This window comes from Dermochelys coriacea, chromosome 10 (genome assembly GCF_009764565.3).
Source record: "Dermochelys coriacea isolate rDerCor1 chromosome 10, rDerCor1.pri.v4, whole genome shotgun sequence".
In the NCBI taxonomy this organism is placed as follows: domain Eukaryota; kingdom Metazoa; phylum Chordata; order Testudines; family Dermochelyidae; genus Dermochelys; species Dermochelys coriacea.
Window position 1 is genome coordinate 19,783,903 of NC_050077.1, and position 26,435 is coordinate 19,810,337.

A 26,435-nucleotide genomic window follows, 5' to 3' on the forward strand; every position below is an offset into this window, starting at 1 on the left:
GGCAATTATCTGCCCAAACACCCACTTGTCCAAATATGAGCTTCATACTTAAGACGGCATGCTAAACAATCTGTTCCACCTGGCATTTAGCTGCGACACTCTGAGTACCTTTCCCAGATCCGAAGAAGAACTTCGTGTGGCTCAGAAGTTTCTCTCTCACCAACAGAAGTTGGTCCAATAAAAGATATTTCCTCACCCACCTTGTCTCTTTAATAAGACAGCTTCCTTTGAAAACTGGAATAGTCATGTGTCTTTCCTTTACAGTGAAATCCATTTTATGCCATTCCATATCAGCTTACACTGACCTCACACTGCACAGCAGTTCCAGAAATGGATAATATTATAAAATGCAATAACAAAGAGTTAAGCATATACAGTGGAAGAGGGGGAGTAAGAAGCTGATAGTAGCTGAGATGGGCTCAAGTCACAAATTTGGATCTGAATCCTGATTTTGAGCATGCCAAAGTGCAAGGATATTAAGATCCAGTACTTTGGCCAAGCTGAAAAACCTGGGGCACAGCTGGGGGAACCAATGACAGACTTGCTAGAGGCAGACAGGAGTAGAGGAGCTTCCTCACTGCCCTAAATGCCAGAGGCGTAATGGGAACAGGACGACGACAGTGATAACTTTGGCTTAGACCAATCATAAATAGTTTTCAAATAGCCTCAGACAGGGGTTAGAACTGAGGTTTTGTTTAGAAGAGCCCATCTCTAGATGATAAAAAGCAACAGTGAGCAGAATTGGACAGTGGCGTCCTGGCCAGAGACAGCTTTGACAGAGGGAGTTTTGAGCTGTCAGTAGAAAGGGTGGAAAGTTAGTGTGGCAGAAGGAGGTAGTTTGATTGTCCCATTTAACAGGGGCCTGACAACTGACGGAAGGAAAGGGAAGCAACTTTTTTCTTCTCTCTTTAAGAGACAATAGCAAAAATGTGGCTAGTTTCCCTTGCAAATGCTGCATCTAAAAAGGTACTAACCTGGGGACATGCGGGGCGGTCTCTTTGCAGGATAAATCTAACTGTGCCCCAAGGCTGCCTACTCGCTGTGGTTGGCCAGGTGGGAGCAGGAAAGTCTTCCCTGCTATACGCGTTACTTGGTGAGCTGCAGAAATTGGATGGCTACGTGGCTATTAAGGTAAAGCTCTCCCTGAGTGTTTGCTTCCAGTTAGCACATATGAGCAGTTACCATGCTGACAAGGTTGCACATGGAGTCATAGATATTTGGTGAAAATCCATCTTCTGCCAAACATTGGAGGGAGGAGGGGCTTGAGCAAGGAACCCTGGGCTGGCTGCAGGTTTGCCTCCCAATTTGCTCCAGTGACTTAGGCAATGACCTGGGACTAGGGGGGCTAAGTTCTATTCTCTGCTCTGGCACTGACTTTCTGTGACAGCTTGGGTGAGTCATTTCACCTTTCTGTGTCTCAGTTTTCCCATCTGTAAAATGGGGCTAATGGCACTTCCCTTACTTTGCAAAGTGCTTTGAGATCTATGGGGAAATAGCACTCTGTAAGAGCCACTTATTGTTAGTCCTTGGGCTCTCATATTTTTGCATTACACAATGGCAATAAGGTAAATCTAGGGAGGTGATCGTAAAACACCGTATTTCTGCTCTATAGAACATATATATTTTTTTGCTTCTGAGAGAAATGCATTAGTGATTTCACCATTTCCATTTTATAGGGCACAGTAGCTTATGTCCCCCAGCAAGATTGGATACAAAATGCTTCCGTGGAAGAGAATATCATCTTTGGAGAAGAGATGGATGAAAGCTGGTATAACAGCGTGATTGATGCTTGTGCATTGCAGCCAGATCTGGAGAGCTTCCCTGCAGGAAGTAAAAGTGAAATAGGAGAGAAGGTATTTGACCAGTTACTATCTCCCGCCAAGCTTTCCATGCGTGCCTGGTGACTGTGGGTGCCCAGCTTGAAACTCCTTAAAGGGAGAGGGCAGGTGCTCAGCACTTGCTGAAAAAACAGGCTCTAATTTAAAGGTGTCAGACTGGCCACCTGAAAATTGAGGCACCCCAAACTAGGAGAAATGGTTGAAAACGTAGGCCAAAATCAATAACTCCAAGCTGTTATAGGATCCCCTCCTGCATGGCTGCAGTTATTGATCACACAGGGCTGACTGATTCTGCCTTTAGTAATGAAAGCACTTCATACAGGAAATATAGAAAGTGCCATTAAACTCGTTAAGTCTCAGTGTAAGATAGTGAAAAGGGTCAAAACACATACCGGAGCATATGAAATACATCATTGTATTTCAACAGGGGATAAACATATCTGGAGGGCAGAAACAAAGAATGAGTCTAGCTCGGGCAGTGTACAAGAAGGCAGCGGTTTACCTACTGGATGACCCCCTTTCAGCCGTGGATGCCCAGGTTGGACAGCATATTTTTGAACACGTCATTGGACCCAGTGGCATACTGAAGGACAGGGTATGTAGACAAATTAATATCCCCCACCATCAAAAATAAATGAAGAAAATGGTTTTGGTCATCCAGCCTCTTTCAATGCCTGCATTTAGTAGGAATAATCACTAGATCATATCTGCAAAAAGAAAAGGAGTATTTTCGAGGTAGCTTATGCTCAAATAAATGCGTTAGTCTCTAAGGTGCCACAAGTATTCGTTTTCTTTTTGGGAATACAGACTAACACGGCTGCTACTCTAAAAATAGATCATATCTGTCTGCTCTATGCCCTTGTTGGATATCTACAGCGATGGCACCTTGACCACTCCCACAGCCCGATTGCTCGTGCATTAAAGGACTTTGTCCTAATATCTAGTCTAAGTGTTTCTCTTCTTTTTCTGCTTTCTGAAAGATGCTCTTCGCAGTCCTTATTCGTGTCAGAAACAATCTGAATATCACCTCTCAGTGCAGTAGAGTGGAGAACTGGTTGGCTGTATGGTAGTTTTGCAATTTATGCTGTGGCATGGATTTTGTTTCATTAGTATGTAAATTCTAAGTGCCTGCGCTTTGTTAGTTGGCACTCTTTTTTAATTGGACAAATATGGAGAAGAGCATTCTGACAAAACCAAGATTAAAGTCCAACATCAATGTGTAATTAGAATGGATTCTGGAAGTGCTGATTATTAGTCCAGTTAGTGTAAGAGTTCAGTAAAAAGATATATTAAAACAAGCAATCAGTGCTTACAAATGTCAAATTTGTATTCACAATTAGATCTATCAGCCTGTCAGTGTAATTATGAGATTGAAATTCAGAAAGACACACATAGAACTGACTTTAGACTTAATCAGCACTCGCAAAGAGTTTGATTATATATTAGAAATAGAGACATGTTTGAGTCTTATTTTGAAAAAAATCTTTAATGACTTTCTTCCCACATACAGTTGTGTGGAAATATCGTACCAGGTGTAACTTCACTGAAGTTAATGGAGTTGCAGAATAGATGAATTTGGCTCTAAGACATTCAAGTCAGTGATAATAAATCTGACACAGAATCCGAGGAATGCCATCCAAGTTGAGAGGTTCAGCCTTGGTGGTAATATCGATGGTGAAACTGACTAGATCAATCCCACTGCCAGAGGCGCTCACCTGTGCAGTCCCTTCAGTAGACAAGAGAGGCTGCGCAGGGCAGCAGAAGGCTAGAGCAATTATAACTTATTTATTTATTTAAAGTAGACTCGTGTTCTGGTGACTCGTGCAATCAACATTTTGCCCCAAGTGGACAATATTGTTCTGATGATGGATGGAGAGATTTCCGAAACTGGCTCCTACCAAGAACTTTTACAGAGAAACGGGTCTTTTGCAGATTTTCTCCTTTCATATAACAATGCAGAAGAGAAAGAGGGCTGTGATTTACAAGGTACGCCAACTGAATAACTCTTTTCAGTTTCATGATTCATGTGTTTTCTGATTAATGAAAGTTGTCTGAGTGGAGATCCACTACTGTTCACACAGGGAAAGAGCAAATGAAAGAGCAGATCAGGAAGAGTCAATCAATAAACATTAGCTTTTTCCTATTCATGAAATCTCAGGCATTTTCCTATGAGATCCCATACTGTGATGCATCCCACTAAATGGGGCTAATTATGAACAATGCATGAATGCCACCATCTTATTAGGCAAGGATAATGCTATTAACACACATTTATTCAATGCCTGTGCCGTCACTGCAGCTTTGCACTTACGTTTATCGGGAGTTCTTTCCAATGACCCCTCGTTCTCTCAGAGGCTAAACAGAACAAAAGGAGGATGTAAGGTATTACAAGAATATTTATTCCACAGCCGCGGGAAGCACCAAGGACATCATCGCTTCCAGAAATGCTGTGTCCTCAGGAAAGCTCTGCAGGTGAGTGTAGACGTGCCTCAGGCACCAAAGCAAGCGCCTGCTCCAAAGCCCTTTCAAGTCAATGGAAAGATTTCTACTGAGTTCAGTGGAGTTTGGACCAGGCTGTAAATGAATAAGATGTGCACATGGATGGAATGAATGGCTGTGAACAGGCACCACCACCTGAGCACTTTTAATAATATTTTCTCTATACTTCCCAAAGAGCTGTAAGTTTCCTCCCCAGAGTTCAGATGCTAGGCACTTCCATACCATGAGGTTGATAGAGTCCCACTCTTCTTTTATTAAAACCACAGATCAATTAGTAGTTGTTAAAGGGAGGTAAGAGATGGCAAGGTAAACAAGGAGTACACATTTTTGACTGAAGCCATAGTGGGTTGTCAATCACAGTAACTGACAAACAGCTCCCATAGGAGGCAGGTTCAGACTCCATTAACAAGTGAACTGTTATTAGTAAAGATAGAGCGAGGGATCATTTTCCAGGATAGGTTGAAGATAGACTTACAGACTAACACGGCTACCCGATACTTATTAGTAAAGTTTGCTTAAATATTTGATTCATCAAGGTCACTAGTCCTCACTTATGTGGTGTATCACATAGTTAACTAAATTTTCATTGCTTTTGGATGGTGCTGGATTGACAGCATTAAAAGCTGAAGTCTTGTGGATTATCCTCAGAACAGTAAAAGCACTGGCAGCAGCACTGCAAGCTTCTCTGTATGCCAATGTACCACCTCCCTGCATGAGAGTGTATTTCAGTCTCTGTACCCATTTAATCCTTGGCCTCTCTGCTGAGACTCCACAATAGCTGCGAGTTTGGGGAATGTGAACATCTGTCCTCTGGGAAACAGAGGCCAAACATATAATCCAATCCGCAGTTGGATGCTAAGAAGTTTTGTTCATCACCAATCTGTTCCGGATTCACCTTGCTGGAGGTGTGCCCTGTAATGCAAGGAATGCTCTGAGTAATTCCGTGAACCACAGAAATCACAGCCCTCTAAGTCAGGCTTAAAAACTTCATGGTCTTGGATAAAAAATAATGTTTGTTTTGCTTTTATAAATCAACAGATCTTCTATTATGAGAGATGGAGCCAAAGCCATAAATCAAGACTGCACAGCTGCGACAGCCCCAAAAGATGCGGGAAGATTAACAGAAGGGGAGAAAGTTCAAACCAGCAGGGTAACTGCAGCAATTCCTTGTTAGAGTAATGAAATGTACAATAAACCTGTCACTGTAACAGGAACTTATACTAAGATCCTTATCTGGTGTAAATCAGCATAACACCATGCAAGTCAGAGTGACACCAGTTTGCACCAGTTGAAGGTCTTGTCCTGTTCAACCTTATTTTGTGTAGCATCTTTCATACAAACCGTATCCCCAAAAATGCTTTATAGAGCTAAAGTGTATCTAGAAAATTAGAATAAAACAGCAAGAGAGGGAGAGAAAATTGTAGAGATGAGGAGGAAAGTCTTTCCATGATGACGTGTGGAGAGATACAAGGCGGTTTCAAGTGGCTTGTGTTACAGAGGGAAAGTCTTTTGAGTCAACCGGGGGGAAGCAGTGAGGCAAGTGACAGGAGACTCATAAGGTCGGATAAGGTTCATGGAGGGCAGTTGAACCATGTCCTGAAATGTATGGTTAGAAGTGATGATGTTGCTCTTCCATGGCTGCGGGTGAAGGTAGAGATGCGTCTTGTAGAGGTTAAAACCCAGGTGAGAGAATGTAGGCATGGATGAAGATTTCAGCAGAAGTGGAGTCCAGAGCACAGTATATGCGGGCCGTGGAGGGGTGATGAGGAGATGTGGGAGGGAAAAGAATAGTCAGGGTCAAAGGTTTAAACCCAGTTACAGAGAACAGATGCAAATGGGAGGTCTTAGTCCCAAAGGGGGATGGAGTTGTGTTTAAGGAGAGTCGTGTCTGAGGGAAGCACATTCAAAAGATGTTGCTTTCACCTTAAGGGCCAGATAGCAATCCCTGAACTCCTGCAGGTGATCAGTTACCCACATGAGTAGTTAATGGGTCTTGTCAAGTAATCACTCACCAATGGGAATAAAGTGGATCATAGTATGGCTCAAAGAGATAGCAACATTCATTACTGCAAATAATGATACTTTCAACCCAATAAGCATTTGTACATTGTTTGCAATCACTGGTTAAAGCCTTGAGCTTGGTCAACATGGCTTCAAATTATTCATCCTGCATTGATAGGACAAAGATTAATGAGGCTGTCATGGCATGTGATGCGTAACAGAGAACATACACCATACAGCATTTCTTCGCTCAGGAACAGACTGCTTAATAAGCCTGACTCTTCCTTCCCTCCTCCTTTTTTGATTGCTTCACTCCAGGTCAATAGTTCCATTTATCTAGACTACCTGAGGACCACAGGGCCTCTGATCTGTTTGTACATTGTGCTCTTGTTCGTGTGTCAGCAAGCTGCCTCATTTTGTCGTGGTTACTGGCTCAGCATGTGGGCAGATGACCCTGTTCATAACAGAACGCAGCAGCACACAGAGCTGCGAGTTGGAGTCTTCGGTGTTCTTGGAGTCCTTCAAGGTTTGCTTGACCCGGTCACCTAATTCTTCTGCATATCATTTGCCTCCCTCTTTCCCATTTCCAGGAAATTTTCCCATCATACAAACTTCGGCATGTCCTAGAGGTGCTAGTCTGCTGGGCTTTTGGCAACAAATGAAAAGACTTGGCACAGGACCTAAAAAAACAAGTTCTGACACACATTTGCATAGTGTGAACTGATTTTTTTGGTGGGTTTTTTTTTGGTTACGGTATTTGAACAATATTCCCAGTGTCACCGCATAAAACTCTGGCTTGCTTGTGTGTGCACTGAGTTCTTCTCTCTAGTGTGCATTGCAACTGAGCATGATGGGTGGTTCCCCCATCTTTAGCCAGACTACCTCTCTTTGTCAGAACTGAATGATCTGGTACCAATGAAAAATCCACATGTTGGGGGAGACTATGATGTCAGTTTCACTTTTCCATCTCTCCCAATTTCATTCACTACTCCCCCTTTATCTCCCCTCCCCTCTCTTCCTCTTACCCCCTTCCTATCCTCTCTTCACTCAAATCATAATTTAGCCAAATTCAAATCTCATTTCTCAATGAGGGCCAGATTTAATCTTTTTACAGCCCTAGGCCTTTTAGATCTAAAAAGCTGTTAGAAAAAGGCTGCAAAAATTTGTATTATTTGAAATGTGTACATTGTTTAATTCTTCTCCTAATCAAAAATAGCTAAAATGTTTTGCTGAAACTCTCAACAAAAAAAAAAAATCAGTTTAGGGCAAAAACAAAATCTGAAAAATGTAAGCCCAAATGATGAAAGTTTTGAACTAGTTAAAACGGGATTAGAATAGAAGCTTTAGGCAACTTAACTATAGCACTGTTCCTGCTGTAATAGTGAATCTAACTGGATACATGGGAGTCTACCCAACTCATGAGAGTTAATTTAATTCAGCATAATCCCAGTTATGTGCACATTCACTGGAGAACATAGGGCTTCTATCTTCAGGGCTGTTTGGTAAGAGACAGAACTAACTGTTCAATCAAATTTACACATGCTGATGCCCATTCTATGGCTATTCTGCAGATACAAGCCCTTGGGCTCTGGAGTGACTGTTAGACTGTAAACCCCTTGGTGCAGGGATTGTCTGTTTGTTCTGTGTTTATACACTGCCAATCACAATGAGCTCCTGGTTCATGAATGGGGCTCCGAGACACCAACTCAATATAAATAAAAAATAGCAGTAAAAATAGACCAGCACCTTTCACCAGCACCAAAGTCACATTCAAGAAAAACTCCCTTTAACGTGCTTTCAGCTGAGAAATCAGAGACTAGGTTGCATGACTTCCCTTCCCTTCCATTGCAGCCATTGGCAAATTCGGATCGACTGCAGCCGTCCTGCTAGGAGGAGTGATTGCATCACACAAGCTCTTTCAGCAGTTACTGGAGAACGTTGCCAGATCCCCGATGATGTTCTTTGAGCAGACGCCCATCGGAAACTTGCTGAACCGATTCTTCAAAGAAACCGATGCCATTGATTCCGTTATCCCCGAGAAACTGAAGTCCCTGTTGGGATTCTTGTTCAGTTTACTGGAGATCTACATAGTTGTTATAGTGGCCACGCCAATAGCGGTGGTGGCAATAATGCCACTGACAGTGCTGTATGCCATGTTCCAGGTAGGATTTTGAGATACATGGCTGATCTAAACCACCTACGCCCTTTCCTACAGGAACCTGCTCCCATTGTTTAGACTAACCTGAACTAGACCCAGACTGTTCTGAGGGGCTTAAATTTTCAGTCAGTGTTTTTTCACCTCTGATTTCATGCCAGAACCAAAACCACCAGTGACTAATCTTAGAAAGAGAGTCTTCCCACAGAATCCAGGCTCTCAGTATCTGTCTCCAAAGCCTTACTAGAAGGCCTGAGATATCATGATGGTTTTAGGTGGAATGTCTGTGGAGATTCCTGATTGACATCAGTGTAAAGGAGATCAGACTAAGGCCCAAAGTGTTTTTCCTCTTCTTCAGTCTTTCTGTGCCACCTTTAACATAAAACGTGTGCCAGAGAGGCAGATGCTTTTCAATGCACCCATTTATTCTCCCAGTCTGGTTCTCTGAAATGTCAAATAACTTTGCCAGGGAGGACTGGGGGCAGAGGAGGGGGTTTGTCGGGGGAATATCAGAAGTCTTGAGTACTTTTACTTGTTACAGAAAATTGAGATCAGTCTGCTTTGCTACTTTAATGACTAAGGCAGGTAAACAACAAGGGATTCATCATGAAATCCCACCTGAGCAGGGAAGGATGGGATTGAAGCAGTCAGTACCACTCTGCAGTTCCATTCACGCCATGGAATTCTGCTATCGGTGTACCAGTTACACAGGACATAATGAAATGGGCAGGAAATAATCTGGCCTGTCACAGTGCCATGCAGCACTTCAACAGATTCTATTCTTTCTGGAGAGATCTGCTTGACCTGGTACACTCAGTCTACAGCAAGACACCCTGCTCTCGGGCATAGCCTGTTGTACTGGGTGAATAGCAACCTACAGCTTAGGAGAACCAATCTACAGTCTTGAACTAGAGGCAAAGTTTGAGAGGTCAGGAAAGATTTTAAAATGGAGGAAGTATAGAAATGATGGGTGAGATCCTGACCCCCTGCTCCTGCTTAAAACAGCCAGAACCAGGGCTTTTAGGACCCAGAGATTCCCCTGATGCAGGTATGTCGAGCACAGCCCTACAGCTACTCTCCGAGGACTCTTTCACAAATCTTGGCATGGGGGCATGCCAGGGATAGGATTGCAGCATGCAGCACTGTGGAGATTCCAGGTAATGCTGCAGCCCATAGGGCAACCTGGAGAGGCTGCCTGAACTTAGACAGTGCCCCCAAGGACACAAAGGCCTCCTTATACCCCATTCACCCAGGCTACAAGTTCTACGCCATGCCTCTTAAAGGCACATTATCTCACCCAATAAACACATGCTGCCCGCACATTAGGTTTTATAACATCAGGTTAACGTGCACTGCTGTATTTTTGCATCATTTCTAATTTTCTGAACATGATCAGTTCCCCTCATGAATTAGCCTAGTAGGGGAAACATACTGGTAATCACATATCCTTTCCATTTCCCTCTGACTCAGAACTTCTACGTTGCCACCTCCTGCCAGCTGAGACGCCTGGAATCTGCGAGTCGCTCGCCCATCTATTCCCACATTTCAGAGACATTCCAAGGGAGCAGCGTGATTCGTGCTTACAAGGAGCAACCGAGGTTTATTTTACAGAATGATTCCAGAGTGGATGAGAACCAGAGAACATACTTCCCTGGGGTCATCGCTGACAGGTATGGAGCTGCAAAGGTAGGGGACACAATTATGTTATTCTCATGAAACTAGAGATTAGTGCACCCCGTCTGCCAGATGGAGTCGACAGCAACAAGGGCTGGGTTCAGTATCTCAGGGTTTCTCTTAACAAAAAGAGAACAGAACCAGCTTGAGTCCCACTCAGTAATCTGGGCAAGCTAAACACCACTCCCCCTTGGTGTCTCTAAGTGGCAGTACTTCCCTTCTCACCAGCTGTGGCGGGGTGATCATCCCACCATGCCTCAAAGGGCTTAAAACAGCCGTAAGAGAGGGCTGTAGCTGGAGGAAAGCTAAGCTGATTTGGGGAAGTAGCCATAGCTGGCCCTATAAGAGGGCTATTAGCCAGGAGCTGAGGGAGACTCTCTAGCTACATGGAGAGAGGAGGGCCTGGCTGCCTGGGAAGCTAAGGAGGGTACCTAGTGCTGGGGAAGGGCAGAAGGAGCTGGGGAGCTCCAGCCTAGCAAAGCCCCAGGCTGCAAGCTGTGGGAAAGGCCCACGAAAGGGTACTAAAGCTGCAGAGAAGCAGCCCAGACCTAGACAGAGGCAGCTGGTCCGACCCCCCTTGCCGATGATGAGTGGTACAGTCTGCAGTCTGACCCAGGGAGCGGGGGCTAGATGATAACTTACAGTAACCACTGAGGCAAGGGAGGGATGGGGGTTGGGGGGTTTCCTGGGGAGGGGAGACCCAGACTGAGGGGGTACTGCTAGGGGGCAGAACCCTAATCTAGAAGGGCACCGGGGTCCGGGAGGGGCACGGGGCCAGCGGCAGGCGAGATACGGACAGAGGGCGCTCTTGGCTGAAAAAAGCTAATTCCTTGGACAACCAGCAGGAGGCGCCACAGCCATGAGTCGTCGCCCTGTCACACCAGCATTGAGTCTGTGTACAATAAAATACAAACTTTGATTAAAAGGGAAAAGAGAGTCCGACATTAATTTGGGAAAACACCACAACCTCAATACAAAAGCATGTGACCATATGCAAACACTCCCCCCAAAGTATGTTGGGCAGCATCCTTTGCCTCAGTTTCTCCCCTTGTGGTGTGAAAGTCTGTGACCGGAGTCCCAGCGGAACCAACTGAGGTCACTCAATTAGGATGAACGGCAAAGAATGGGGCAGACAATCCTTAAAGCTGGTGGATTTCCAATGCTTAGATTCATCAAGCCAGCACAGAAACATCTTTTATGATACCTCGCTGGTTACCCAGAAGCCAACACCACAGCCTTAGGCCTCCACCCAGGTACCTCATCGTATTTTATTTAGATTACTGAAAATCTTAAATCATATAAAAAAGTTCTACCAATCCCAAATGATCGGACACGTTACCTCCCAGGTTAATGAATATTTCAGGTCTTACCCAAATACACGCTTACAGCCAATTCTTATTAACTAAACTAAAATTTATTAAAAAAGAAAAAAAAGAGTATGGTTAAAAGATCAGTATACATACAAATGAGAGTACCATTCTTGAGATCAAATTCATGGTGAGCTTTGTAGTTACAAAGAGTTCTTTCAGAAATATTCCATAGGTTATAGTCCAATATTCATATTCAGGGTGATTCCAGATTAGGATTGGAGATCTCAATTTTGGGCTTAAACTTCCCCTGCATGAAGCATCAAGCAGATCTGAGATCCAAAGGACTGGGACCCAAGGCATCTTTATACCGTTTCAGGCTCTCTTTGACAGGTCAGAGTCCTTCAGCCAATAATAGGCAATCATGGGGATTTTGAAGTAGACCTGTTTCTTAAACATTGCCAATAATTAGCTTCACTGATTAACAGATGATTTGATATACTTTTCAAAGAGAGATGAATACAGTGATGTTACTGTGTTTACAGTTCATTTAAATGTTAATATGTCCTTTTGATCTCTAAATCAATAGCTATAGTGACAGCCAGGAACTGTCTGTTTACATGGCTAACATCCTACAAGATTTAAGTACACACACACACACACACACACATTTAGTATCACCTCCAATTCTCTAACAATACAGGTTTGCATTTCAAAGTTCTAGCTTATCTAGCACGGAGTGGCCCTAATTACCTTTCACATACTTTTTTAACATGGCTCTAATGGTTGACTTTGGGTCATTTATCCTGCAAGCTGCTTAACCCTATCTGGCCACGTGTCATATTTGGTATAAGATTCGTTGCAATTATATAACAGTGGTAGCAACCGTGATTTTGCATGGTCATATTTTAATCAGATAATGTCACAAAATCCAATGAAGAAATGTCCCTTAATACACCACTCCCATTTCCCTCCCTGGCGCCCCACTCACAGTTGATGGTCCTTGGTTAGCAAAGACCCAGAATTCAGAGGTGCATTCATGCGGGAGTGGGGTTCACTACTCTCTGCTGCAGCTAGTCGCCTCTCACTGCTACCTCTGTCTCTCTGCCATCACTCCCACTGTCTGCCATCTCTGTGCTGCTGAGCTTCTGCAATGTCACATTCTGAGGTTCCACCACTTCACCCAGCTCTCAGTGATTTCAGCAGGTAGCAGGGAACCTCACTGCCAGGACAGTTTCTGTGTTGCCTTTACCTGTTCCCACACAAGATCCAGGGCTTAGCCTTACACTTGCTCAGCAGTGAGGACAAGCTTTAGGAATCACCACTTGGAAACAAGGCCTCTTAATTGAGTCTAAGCAGCTCTGTCATTAAACACTGCAGAGGGGAAGGTCAAAAAGTGTCTAGGACTCTTTAGACAGTGTCCACGCTACCAATTAGGAACACTTGTCCTCATCCACTCATCACTGGAATTTGGCATCAATTTAGGGTGATCCCCTCAATCAGGGCATGCTAAGCACAGTTCTGCTGCCCTTTACTCATGCAATATGGATAACATTTCGTTATCCCTGCATTTGAATACTAGAGTGATTTGTAACCCAAACCAGTCAAAATTGATCACTTTGGCAAAGCAGCTCCATCATGCTGGGCACTAAGATAGAGCAGGCATGTCTATGCAAACAAGCTCTGATCTTGAAGTCTCCCCCTCCCCCCAGTGCATCATTAGATGTCGGGGGGGGGGGGGACTTCAGACCCAGCTTACATCAGAACTAATGCCAAGGGATGAGCCATTCAATGCTGGTGCCAGGCTCAGAGCAACAATTCCAGGCTCTGAACCAAAGCTGCTCACCTGGTGGAAATGATAGACTCAGGCTATAGTGGAAAAGCTGTGGCACAGCGCATGGGCCATTTACAGACCAGCACTGCTGTCAATTCCAGAGGCTTGCTAGTGGTTATGGAAAAAGCCAACCCCATGATCATAATGATCTTATTTAACACCCTTTCCTGAGAAGGCTCCACAAACATTTTACAAAAATAGTTGCAGGTGGTATATGAAATTGAGAGGAAACGAGAATGTAAAGAGAATGGAGGTGGGCTAAATCCTCTCCTCTTTGCTTGCAGGTGGCTTGCTACAAACCTAGAGTTTCTAGGTAATGGTATCGTGTTGTTTGCAGCCCTGTTTGCTGTGATTAGCAAAACACATCTTAGTCCAGGGACTGTTGGCTTTTCCATTTCGTGTGCTCTTCAGGTAATTCAAAGCAGCAGTGCATGATTTTGCTATTTCATCAGAAGGGACTGTCAGGTTACAAATCATTTTTTAAAATCCTTACCTCTATCACAAATAGCTCTGTAAGGATCCAATCCCGCAGCCCTTAGTCATTTGATTAGCACATAGATTGCTAGCAACAGGCTCTAGAGAATTAAAACTGGAAGAATTTTTAAGACCCTAATTTCCTTTCCACTAGTTGTACTGTTTATGTTGGACATTTCTCAGCTTGGACAATGAGAATAGATTAGCCAGCCTCCTATTCTTAAGATTTCTTAAGCAATAGCAAACTCTCAAGTACAATTTGAGTTGCAAATACTGGAAGGGAATTTATTATTTTAAACAAGATGCTTCCATTGACTTTTGGAAAAAAAAGCTTGGAAATATTTCTATTCCTTTCCAGACATTAAGCTAGTTTTTATAGACTCCCTTATTTTTTTAGTCTCAGAACCCTGTCACTATTATTTATAGAATATAGGACCTTACAGAGAACGAGTCTCAAATACTTGCAACATCCATCTTGTTCATTTGAATTTAAGCTTAAATTCGCTGTAAAGTCACTGGAGTTTAAACACCAAATGGTTTTTTTCAGTGTCTATTTTCATGTTCATGTGACTAGTTGCAGATTATCTTGAACTGTTTTCATCTTACTTTTAAGAGCTGGAAGACATAAGACAGGCAGTAACATCTAATTCTTGGTAAATTGGCACTGAGGTAGCCTCAGGGTGAGCTGGCAAAGCTCCTCCAACGTGGCCTGGCAAAATTTCATGTTCCCTTTTCCAGAAAGGCCTGGTGTCATCAGGATTTATTTTATTTTGACTTGCAAAACAAATTTGCAGACAGACAATCTCTTAATAGCTTATCCAGGGAGGTCCCCTGTGCAAACACTGGCCCTGATCCTACAAAGTGCCAAGGACTTTGTAAGAACAGGGTCAAAGTCTGTATTTCATTTCTAGCCAGTCCTCTTTCCTTTTGTAGATAACGGGCGTTTTGAACTGGATGGTGCGCTCCTGGACAGAAATAGAAAACAATATTGTTTCCGTGGAGAGAGTGAGAGAGTATTCAAAAACTCCAAAAGAGGTAACTAACCAACCATTGTTCCCACCCTTTGAATTGGAATTTGTCACAAACCAGATCAGCAATTTTTCTGTTTGAAGGATCAACACCTCCCCATTTTAATTCCCAGAGACCCGGTTAGGTTACTTTAAAATAACTAGGTGTTCTTAATAACCTCTGCTCAATTTATTTCCTTAAACCAGTGAAGCTGTAGTTGGCATTTTAAAAAAAGTATAATTTGTTAACTGTTATCACATCTATGGAATGCACTGTAGGGTTTTCTCCATGCTTAGAATAGGGACTAATTGTGGCATCTCAGATCTGATGTTATAAGGGTTGACTGAGAATCTCAACAATCATTAAAAATGAACAGGTACTATCTCTTCATGGTTATCATATCAACATAGATTGAACTGAGTGTGTCAGAGCCGATTTTCACAAAGGGACATTTGTGAGGATCCATTAATCTGAGTATAGTTAGAACAGTCAGTATGGTTTTCTGATAATGTAATTAATCTGATGTGCATATAAAATGCTTATACCCAAACTTCAGTTAATAAAGTAATCTGGATTTTTGCATAAAAAAACTAATTTTAACTTCAACAATTTTTATGAAGAATAAATGCTGCCTCTAAAGAAGTTTTTAAAGAGATCCAGAAAGAATTTTTGCACGCATGCTTTGAGAAGTTTTCCATTTTGGTTATAGCCATATTACTTGAAGACTTAAAACAGCTTACAAAGGTGCTGTTTGTTTCTCTTTTACACAGGCTCCCTGGACTCTGGGCAGTAATTCTGCAAGTCAGGCTTGGCCAACTGAAGCAGCAATTGAATTTAGAAACTATAGTGTGCAATACAGGCCAAATTTAGCGTTCGCACTGAAAAACATCAATATAAAAATAAATGGGCAAGAGAAGGTAAGCAAGGCCATTTATTTCTCTGGAGCTGCAAGTGTGCACAGTGCTTTACAATAGGCAGCTGCTACAAAACTGAAAACAGTCCCTGTCTCAAAGAGTTTAAGGCTTGAACACACAGGACGTTTGGCCTTCAGAGTCTCCTAGCGCACTGGGGAACCCCTTCTTAATATAGGCTTAGTTTTCAGTTTTGATGCTGTGTGTTAGGAATTCTAGTGAGTCAGATCCTGTTATTTTATACGAAGTTGGCAGAGCAGCTCTAAAGGAATTTGATGTTTATTTTAATCTAGTATAACATCAAAGCTCCTTTATATTTGGCAGCTATTCTGGTTTTTTTCCATCTAAGGTTTTTAATGATTTCCCTCTCCAATAAAAAACAATTGGAAAGTTCCCTATGGGTTGCTACTCAACTGTAAGAATGTTAGGTGAATATTTTGACAATGTGAGGCCAAAGGTTCTTGGAGAAATGGTCAGATTCCTTCAAGTCACATGTGTCCTGGTCCTAATGACTGTGTGTTGCATTTATGCTGGAATCCACATGGCTGCTCATGTGTACCACCAAACTGTAACCAAAAGTGATGCCAATTCATGCCAGTCCTCAACAGCTATTCCATGAGGCTGCATTGAAAAGGAATTAAATTCCTGGCCTGGAACAGGAAAGACTGGCAGATATTACACCTAGGATCTACATAGGATAGGCTGTTAGTCACAGATCCACTTGTCTTCTCCACCATTAAGCAAAGGAATAGTGCCTTTACTTTGTAATCCGATGAAAGATATTGGATGGCTTTCAAAGAGGCGCAAGGAGAGCAGCAGATGAAGGGAGAATAGCTTGTAGTTGAAAAATACAAAGGAAAAGTCCATATGTCAGCACCACCATTGTATCCAGGGCATGGAACTGAAGGAATAAGTGCTTAATGAGATGTTTTTCTCTGACTGATATGGTTAAAGGCTGGACAAATTTAACCAGTGGTTTGTTACCTGGCAATTCCATGGTCCTAAAATTTAACTATGGCTATGAGCCAAATGGTGTAAAACATACATCCTAAACCTTGGCCATTATCTTTGAAAACTCATGGCAATCACAGGAGGTCCCAGACGACTGGAAAAAGGCTAATGTAGTGCCCATCTTTAAAAAAGGGAAGGAGGAGGATCCTGGGAACTGCAGGCCAGTCAGCCTCACCTCAGTCCCTGGAAAAATCATGGAGCCAGTCCTCAAGGAATCAATTCTGAAGCACTTAGAGGAGAGGAAAGTGATCAGGAACAGTCAGCATGGATTCACCAAGGGCAAGTCACCTGACTAATCTAAATTGCCTTCTATGACGAGATAACTGGCTCTGTGGATGAGGGGAAAGCCGTGGACGTGTTGTTCCTTGACTTTAGCAAATATTTTGACACGGTCTCCCACAGTATTCTTGCCAGCAAGTTAAAGAAGTATGGGCTGGATGAATGGACTATAAGGTGGATAGAAAGCTGGCTAGATTGTCAGGCTCAACGGGTAGCGATCAATGGCTCCATGACTAGTTGACAGCCAGTATCAAATGGAGTGCCCCAAGGGTCGGTTCTCGGGCCGGTTTTGTTCAATATCTTCATTAAGGATCTGGAGGATGATGTGGATTGCAGCCTCAGCAAGTTTGCAGATGACACTAAACTGGGAGGAGAGGTAGTTACGCTGGAGGGTAGGGATAGGATACAGAGAACCCTAGACAAATTAGAGGATTGGGCCAAAAGAAATCTGATGAGGTTCAACAAGGACTAGTGCAGAGTCCTGCACTTAGGACGGAAGAATCCCATGCACCGCTATAGACTAGGGACCAAATGGCTAGGCAGCAGTTCTGCAGAAAAGGACCTAGGGGTTACAGTGGATGAGAAGCTGGATGAGAGTCAACAATGTGCTGTTGTTGCCAAGAAGGCCAACGGCATTTTGGGATGTATAAATAGGGGCATTGCTAGCAGATCGAGGGACGTGATGGTTCCCCTCTATTCAACATTGGTGAGGCCTCATCTGGAGTACTGTGTCCAGTTTTGGGCCCCACACTACAAGGATGTGGAAAAATTGGAAAACGTCCAGCGGAGGGCAACAAAAATGATTAGAGGACTGGAACACATGACTTATGAGGAGAGGCTGAGGGAACAGGGATTGTTTAGTCTGCGGAAGAGAAGAGTGAGCAGGGATTTGATAGCTGCTTTCAACTACCTGAAATGGGGTTCCAAAGAGGATGGATCTAGACTGTTTTCAGTGGTAACAGATGACAGAACGAGGAGTAATGGTCTCAAGTTGCAGTGGGGGAGGTTTAGGTTGGATATTAGGAAAACCTTTTTCACTAGGAGGGTGGTGAAGCGCTGGAATGCGTTACCTAGGGAGGTGGTGGAATCTCCTTCTTTAGAAGTTTTAAAGGTCAGGCTTGACAAAGCCCTGGCTGGGATGATTTAGTTGGGGATTGGTCCTGCTTTGAGCAGGGGGTTGGACTAGATGACCTCCTGAGGTCCCTCCCAACCCTGATATTCTATGATTCTAACTTTCATTGTATTTTTTTTTTAGATTGGTATAGCTGGAAGAACAGGAGCTGGGAAATCAACTCTTGCCATGGGTCTTTTGAGATTAATGGAAGCTGCAGAAGGCAAGATCTTAATTGATGGAGTGAACATTGCCCAAATAGGCCTCCAGGATCTTAGAGCCAAAATAACTATTATCCCCCAGGTATGAAGTTAATTTCTAAAGGCATTTATCAATTCTACAGGGTATTTCCATTAATGTCCATGACCCGCAGGAAGGCTTAAGCAGGTCACAGAGAGGTAAATTCATTGCTTTTAAAAGGTAAAAGTAACCACTGTAACCACATTGTGTGATCTTCCACATAACACTGGCTGTAGCATTTTGCCCTAGGATTCCTGCAGTGGAAGGAAGGTAAGGAGCTATGTTGTTTTGTAACAATCATTTCAGGAATCTTTTGTGCTGTCTGTACTCAGGATCCAGTTTTGTTTGCTGGTTCTCTACGAATGAACCTCGATCCTTTAAACCAGCACTCGGATGAAGCCATTTGGACAGTTTTGGAACAGATTCAGCTCAAGAACTTTGTATTGGATCTGCCTGATCAATTGAACCATGAGTGCTCTGAGCGAGGGGAAAACCTGAGGTACCATAAATGCAGTGCACATTGTGTCTGAGGGTGCACAAATTAGTAAAAGTTCCTAAATTAAGTAAATAAATGTAAACAGAAAAATCTAATTTAGTAAAACAAAGCAATAGTCAACACAGAGCAAACTTGCTGTAGCAGTATAATCCTTTAGCACTGTGGAATTGCTTAGATTGTACATTCTCTTGGGGGTGGGGGGTAGTCTGTTCTGTGTTTGTACAACACCTAGCACTGTAGGCTCCTGGATGCTACTGCAATACAAATAATCCCCTCATTTCTTTGGCTTGCTTCATGCTGCTATCTGTAGTGCTACCAGCACCAAGTGTTGCATATGTGGCCCCTCGGTCTTCTCCCCAGAACCAGATCAGTTGCACTGCTAACATTCCCAGCGCCTGCCTCACTGGAGAAAGGCAGCCATCAGCTGCTATGCTGTTTTCAGACTCATCATTGCTTTGCGCAGGGGCTTGCACTAGATGACCTCCTGAAGTCTTTTCCAACCCTAATCTTCTATGATTAAACCTGAGGAAAAGAAACAGCCTGTTAGTTCACCACCTGTCCTTCTTGCTTTCAGTGTTGGTCAGAAGCAGCTCATTTGTCTGGCCAGGGCACTCCTGCGGAAAGCCCAAATCCTGGTGCTAGATGAGGCCACTGCAGCGGTGGATCTGGAAACTGATCTTCAGATTCAATCGACCATAAGGACTCAGTTCAAAGAGTGGACTGTGTTAACAATAGCTCACCGTATAAACACCATTCTAGATTATGACAGGTAACCTTTCACTGGCATATTTGTTCACATTCATTTTCACAAGGATAGAGAAAGACAGAGGCAGGCTTTTTAAACTGGACAGACCCCATAGCATTTTAGAGAGAGACATTTCCTTGGAGCCACTTAGGTCTCATTTCTGTCTTTTTTGTTTACCTCATTCAAGGCTCTGCTTAGGATGGGCCTTCTTGCCATTAGCCATGGGTTAATCAGAAGGAAAGTGAGATCTGTGTCCATTTCATGCTCTACATAGTCCTTTTTTGCCCACTCACAGATAAATCATAACTGCTGAATGTCTCCTCACTGGAGCTCCTCTCCCTGCTCGGTTACAACTCTGTGGTTTGGAGTGAAACCAAAGACCAGATTTACTCCATTCCTAGTCTCTCCAAGGGAGTATCCCATCAGTAGTAGCTCTCTTCAGAAGCCCACTATCCTGCAAATGGTTCCAAGAAACAACCCTGGGGGGGTATAGGGGCGGAACTGAGGCATGCTCGAATAATGGTAGCTTAGATATTGAGTTCAGTGTGACTGTTGTGTATCCTAGTGCTTACATTGTTTTTAATATTCACAGGATTTGTGTCTTGGAAAATGGTCAGGTTGCTGAATTTGATTCTCCAGAGAAATTAATAGCTCAGAAGGGACTGTTCTACAGACTGGTTGAAGAATCAGGCCTTGTCTGATTGTCACCCAAGGAAGACACCATACTACCAGCACCATTTGAGAGAACAGATCTGTTCTTAATTCAGCTACATCAGTTTGGCTAGAATATGCCTGATACGTAACCAAATCTTATTTGAAACTGAGCCCCAAATTACACTGGATATGTGAAGGGAAACTGCCTTGGTATATTTGAAAAATAATACCCGTATGCCTGTGTATAGCACAGGCTATAGCTGATATGGTGGCTATGAAGAAAGAGTCCTGTTTTCACGTTCAGTCATTGGAGTATATTAAATTATGGTTGCAACTGAATGTTAGTTACCAAGTCTGTCATCACTCTCCTGAGGGAGCGACGAACACTGTATAATGTTTTATGCGGCTCCAAATTAATTGGACATAATTGAGTGTTTGATATTTCATTTTGAAAACTAAGCCAATTAATCAGATGAGCCCATTAGAATTCTAGAGTAGGCATAAAAAATATGGACTCACATCTTACACATTTATGGCAAAATAACTGAGCTTTCCAATCGGCTCTGTTTAGAATATAAATAATGGTAAAATACACATTGCAACATTTATGGGAGTGCTGTGGCTATTTCTAGGAATGCCAAAGAAATCATACTAGACAGGTAATGTTCTAATGGACAAATAGCATTTTTATTGGTAACAAATGACTACACGAGTTTTCAATTCCATGCACATTTTAATGAATGTTAATCATTTTAAAAATGTCTGTAATGTGGATTCAGCTGCTCACCTAACTATCTCCCATATGAAATAAAAACTAATCTTTCACAATTTTTTGATCTGTGCAGGTTTGTAGCCCAGTGAATCACAGCGGCGACCAGGCTTTTGAAAGCAGAACAGATATTCTAAATTGGTCTGTATGCAGCAGGACAAAATACCACTAGGTCTCAAAAGTCTAGGAAAAGAAAGGTTGAAAAAGAAGGGACTTTGGAGAAGGATTGATCATGGTGATGAAACACCATTTTTTAAATAAATACAAGTGCCTGATTTTATGACCCTACTGATAATGTGAACACCCCCCGCCCCCCCAGGCATAAATAAGGAACTTAAACCTATTGCACACAAAAGTTAAACAGTGTATAAAGCAGTTTATGTACTACTGAAATTTGATTATGGCTTGAAGGTTGGGTGAAAAAGCAGGAAGGAAAGTTTAAGAGGACAGGGTTGTTGGGTGATGTTCATGTCCTTTTCCTAAGAAAGATGTCTCAGGCAAATACCTGAGAGAGAGAGTTATTCTTTTTTCAGTTTTGTTTTCCAGCTTCAGAACAGATTTCTGTGCTGTGCACTAACTAGAACAGCTTCAGTGACCCAGAAATTAGCAAATGGAACGTTTATTTAAAAGAAATGAAAAGGTTAAGTAGAGTGTATTCCTGTGATGAACCCCAGAACAGCCTAATTAACAGGAGCACAAAAATCTGGATTCCATGTATTGCTTATTTTTGCTTAACATTTAACAAACAATGACATTTTAGACTAATCTTCCTTACAAGTTAATAAAGCTCTTTCAGATCCTTGCAGCGTGACTATCACTATACTTTGTGAGCACAACCTCAATTTACCATTTCAGCTTGAATTATTGTACTGAATATTTATTGCTCTGGAGATACGGCTGAATTGTTACATTTCCTCTGATTACAAAGTAGCTTTTCAGAGTCATTTTCTTTAATCCCAGTGAAGAAATCAAGATGATATATTATTCTCATTTCTAGCAAGAATGAAATGGGTATAATCCCTTCAATCAAAAATACAGCAATAAGGAGTATTTTGAAATAGGAAATTCAGGGAAGTATATTCATGAATATGTAGATTCTAGTAAAGAGATAGTCTTGTAACAAAAAGTATAATCCTAAGGAAATTAACTTTGGTGGCTTTGTCAAATTGTTTTTATTTGTAAGACTGATACAGCGCAAAGTTATGACATTGCATTTCAACTGAAATTTAGTCCCTTCCCCCCCCCCCCCCATGGGCAGAGGAGTGGCATCAAGAAATCATCCAGCCCAATAATTTGTCAAAACCATAGGTTCAAATTCTTTCATAAAATACATGCCACTCAACACAAATACTAACAATTTCCAAGCAACATTTCCCATTAAACAACAAAATATTTCTACAGTTGGGGAGGGGGGGGGGAATTCCACTTTGTGTTTTAGGGTTTTGTAGCAAGCTAGCCAAACCCAGTTAAATTGGAGGCAGGTTTGCCTACTTGCTAAAATACTGGATTAGAATTCAGGAAACCTGGTTTATATTCCTGGCTCTGCCCCTGGCCTGCTGGGTGACTGAGCACATCTCTTTCACCTCCCTGTACTTCAGTTTCCTCATCTGTAAAATACTGACCTTTGTAAAGCATTTTGAGATCCACTGATATGTAAAAGGCACTAAGAGCTTGCTATTATATTATTACTACTCCTAAGAAAACAGCTGATATTCAAGGAAGATTTAATTTGACTTGACTTAGCAGCAGCCCAGGTCCCTTCAGCCTGCACTCAGTTTATTATTCTTTTACTTGTCTCCTGAATCAGAGCCCTTTCTCTTCTCCAATGCTACTGCAAGCGAGGCAGAGTGGTTTGGAACAGAGGCTGCGGTCAGTTATAAGGACCCTACCAAATTCACGGCCATGAAAAACGCGTCACGGACGGTGGAATCTGGTCTCCCCCCATAAAATCTGGTCTTGTGTGTGCTTTAATCCTATACAGTAACTCCTCACATCAGATTGTCCCGGTTAACATTGTTTCATTGCTGATCAATTAGGGAACATGCTCGTCTGAAGTTGCAGAAGGCTCCCTTCTAACATTTGGCAGCCGCCTGCTTTGTCCACTGCTTGCAGAAAGAGCAGCCGGTGGAGCTAGCTGGGGGGGCTTGGAACACCAGCAGCCCCCCTATCAGCTCCCCAGCAGGCTATCAATTGCCAGCAGTTCAGCTGTCCCTCCCGCCCCTGCCATGTGCTGCTCCTGCCCTCTGCCTTAGAGCTGCTCCCAGGAGCCTCCTGCTTGCTGTGTGTGGGTGGGGAGGGCCTAATGTCAGGGTGGCCCCCTCCCCACTACTCCTGCACTCTACTTACCCCATCTCCATAGAGCAGGGAGGAACACAGGACAGGGCTCAGGACAGAGGGAGATCACTGATCTACTTAAAAAGACAATGTACTTAAGAGTGGGGTCAGCATACTTAAAGGAGCAATGCGCATCTCTCTCACACACACAGGGTGTGTGTGTCTGCCATGCTGACTCCCCCCCTCCATTAGTGCTGCATTGTAGAGTGTGAGGCTACATTAACAACGATGTGTTAACCCTTGAGGGCTCAGCCAATTGCTAGTTCATCATTTAGCAGCAAGGCATTCTCCAGGAAATATCCCACCCTCTGACTCCACCACCTCAACAAAGCTTGACAGTTATCATTGCTGTGTACAGTATTACATGGTTTGTTTAAAAAAGTGTGCGTGTCTGGTGAAAAAAATTTCCCTGGAACTTAATGTAAATGGGGGGGGTTAATTCTTATGGGGAAATTGGATTCACTTAACATCATTTCGCTTAAGTCGCATTTTTCAGGTACATAACTACATCTACATACATAACTACATACAAATGCATCCGATGAAGTGAGCTGTAGCTCACGAAAGCTTATGCTCTAAGGTGCCACAAGTACTCCTTTTCTTTTTGCGAATACAGACTAACACGGCTGCTACTCTGAAACATAACTACAATGTTAAGCAAGGAGTTACTGTACTATACAGATTTCATGGGGGAGACTAGCGTTTCTCAAATTGGGGGTCCTGACCCAAAAGGAAGTTGCAGTGGGGGGGAGGGGTCGCAAGGTTATTTTGCGGGGGAGGGTCACAGTATTGCCACCCTTACTTCTGCACTGCCTTCAGAGCTGGGTGGCTGGAGAGCAGTGGCTGTTTTCCGGGGGCCCAGCTCTGAAGCTAGGGCCCTGCCAGCAGCAGCACAGAAGGATAGCAGTACCACAACCCCCAAACTCTACAATAATCTTGTGATCCCCCACAACTCCTTTTTGGGTCAGGACCCCTACAATTACAACACCCATGAAATTTCAGATTTAAATATCCAAAATAATGAAATGTACGATTTTAAAAATCCTATGACCATTAAATTGACCAAAATGGACTGTGAATTTAGTCGGGTCCTAGTTATTATTCTTAATCTTACCAAGGAAGTCTGACTTCTGCCTGACCATTGGCTAGGCTGAAAATCATTTATATGTAGGTGCATAACTTCCATGATTGCTAGGAGCTGTTCTTTGCCTGTAACTAAATGGAGACAGATCTCCTTAAGTGACAGCACGTAAGTACCTTCTGAGACACGGAAAATCCAACAAAGACCAAGAGAATGTCCCATCTTCTATAGCACTCACCTGTTCAAACGAAAACAGTCAAAGAGGAAAATAAAAGCACAGCATGGAGAACAGGGTTTTTACAGTAACAATAGGCTTTTACATTAATATACAATGCCTTTTACCCGCACAGGATCCTAAAGTACCTTACAAACTATTACCTCAAAGTAAAAATGCCTATTGATTGCCAGTTGGAAACCAGACTGGGCACTAAATAAGCATACAACCAGATTTGGCATAAATGAGGGCAGCCTGTCAGAACATCAGCTCAAAACCAGGGCAGGGAAAGTTATTTTGTTTGTTTTTAAAATGAGGGTGCTAGGCTGAAAGCATATTCTTCCAAAAAATCATACATACAGTCATGCAAAAGTAGACATCACACCTGTTTTAAGATGTCTTTTGAAAGATCCCACATCTGTCCATGTCAACTGCACGGAATTCAGACACCCTTTTGTGCCATCCAGTTGTTTCCTCAGATATTTGTCCCCAAATCTTTGTGCTGCTGAAATAGGTTTTCAAAGATTTGGATACAAAGCTCCAGAGCACGTGTTTAAGTTCAGTGGAACTACTCACAGGCTCCAAGTCGACAGGTTTAAAGTTAAGCAGGAGTGTAAATGCTTTGCTGGACTGGGGCCATTGAGATCAGTTGAACAGAGCAGCTTCCCTCCTATTTAACTCTGATACCCATGGTCCACATCAAAGCCTTTATCCACCGCATCCAGTATTAAATTAATCTTGCAAGAAAAATTCAGCCAGACATTTCGGGGAGACAAATGACTTGAAGAGGGGACAAAAATTGTGCCAGCAAGTTACATTATAGAAACCAAAAAAATAAAAAGAAAACAGGGATTTGTAGCATTGCGAGCACCCACTGTACACGTACAAAACTTTTGGTCAACAGCAGCCAAGTGCATGAGGGACTAACAATAGGGTAACGAAGGTTGTCTCTGTATCTAATATGCTGTTCTCTGCTATAGACGTGCACTCCAAACACAGCGAGAGCAATGTGTTCACAAAGAAAAATTCAGCAGCAGGTAATAGCTTGGCCTTTGCCCCCTCTTAGCCCACTGTGCTCTTGGTCTGGTTAATGAAGTGTGTAAGGGGGTCAGGGAAGAACAATTGGCAGTGGCATAGCTAGCTGACACTTCCTTCATCCTTCAGGGTAAGGAAGGACCCTGGATAGCCATTGGATAGCTATGTAGCCTGTGCACAAAAGCATTAGATTGAGGTATGAAGAATGCATTTAGGGTTGCTGCTTTGTTTTTTTAAACTTTACCTCAAGTTATTTTCCTGAAGTCCTTGGTCATTATAAAAACAGCAAGACAGACTTCACCTTCTGCAGAGACTATAAATCCGATCTCCTCTGATGTACAGAAACTAATGAATTCTTGTGGTGCCTTCTTGGTCCAGGCCTCCAATCAGAGCTGTGGCAATATAGATGCTCCAGCAGGTGAGGACAATCAATGTCCTTTTTCAAGATGCTGAGACTATTGGTGGTGGCCTGATTTGTGTGCAGATATTTTCATCCTGCCTCCATGGGAATTGAGTTTTTAGGGGCTGTTAGGTAGGGGGTTTAAAATATAGAGGTTGATCTTTCAGCTGGCTGTGGGTTTCTACTGGCTATAGGTTACTACTCGGAGAGAATGAGATTAATTCCAATCTCAGCTATACGACCATTTAAATCCTGTGCTAAATGGCTGCATTAAGTTTAGCAGAGCTGTCCAAGTATTGATCTGCAACTAGAATTCAACCTGTTCAGCTTATTTCTGAAATATGAGTTTTTCTGACTGGAATGAC

The 26,435-nt window shown here is 42.8% G+C and overlaps 1 protein-coding gene across 4 annotated transcripts in view; it reads left to right on the plus strand.

Moving 5' to 3' along the window:
* LOC119862008 (ATP-binding cassette sub-family C member 6-like) overlaps window positions 1-21,062 on the plus strand; it is a 47,586-nt gene extending 26,524 nt beyond the window's left edge. For all 4 annotated transcript variants that reach the window (XM_038417822.2, XM_043493254.1, XM_043493253.1 and 1 more), the window contains 16 exons: window positions 1,005-1,131; window positions 1,677-1,853; window positions 2,266-2,433; window positions 3,641-3,824; window positions 4,247-4,310; window positions 5,376-5,487; window positions 6,657-6,864; window positions 8,190-8,500; window positions 9,964-10,163; window positions 13,593-13,719; window positions 14,716-14,817; window positions 15,561-15,707; window positions 18,247-18,405; window positions 18,675-18,841; window positions 19,413-19,607; window positions 20,176-21,062. In XM_038417822.2, the coding sequence (XP_038273750.1) occupies window positions 1,005-1,131; window positions 1,677-1,853; window positions 2,266-2,433; window positions 3,641-3,824; window positions 4,247-4,310; window positions 5,376-5,487; window positions 6,657-6,864; window positions 8,190-8,500; window positions 9,964-10,163; window positions 13,593-13,719; window positions 14,716-14,817; window positions 15,561-15,707; window positions 18,247-18,405; window positions 18,675-18,841; window positions 19,413-19,607; window positions 20,176-20,284 (2,557 nt within the window). In that variant the 3' untranslated portion in view covers window positions 20,285-21,062. The remainder of the gene's footprint in view (window positions 1-1,004; window positions 1,132-1,676; window positions 1,854-2,265; window positions 2,434-3,640; window positions 3,825-4,246; window positions 4,311-5,375; window positions 5,488-6,656; window positions 6,865-8,189; window positions 8,501-9,963; window positions 10,164-13,592; window positions 13,720-14,715; window positions 14,818-15,560; window positions 15,708-18,246; window positions 18,406-18,674; window positions 18,842-19,412; window positions 19,608-20,175) is intronic.
* Window positions 21,063-26,435: the final 5,373 nt, after the last annotated feature.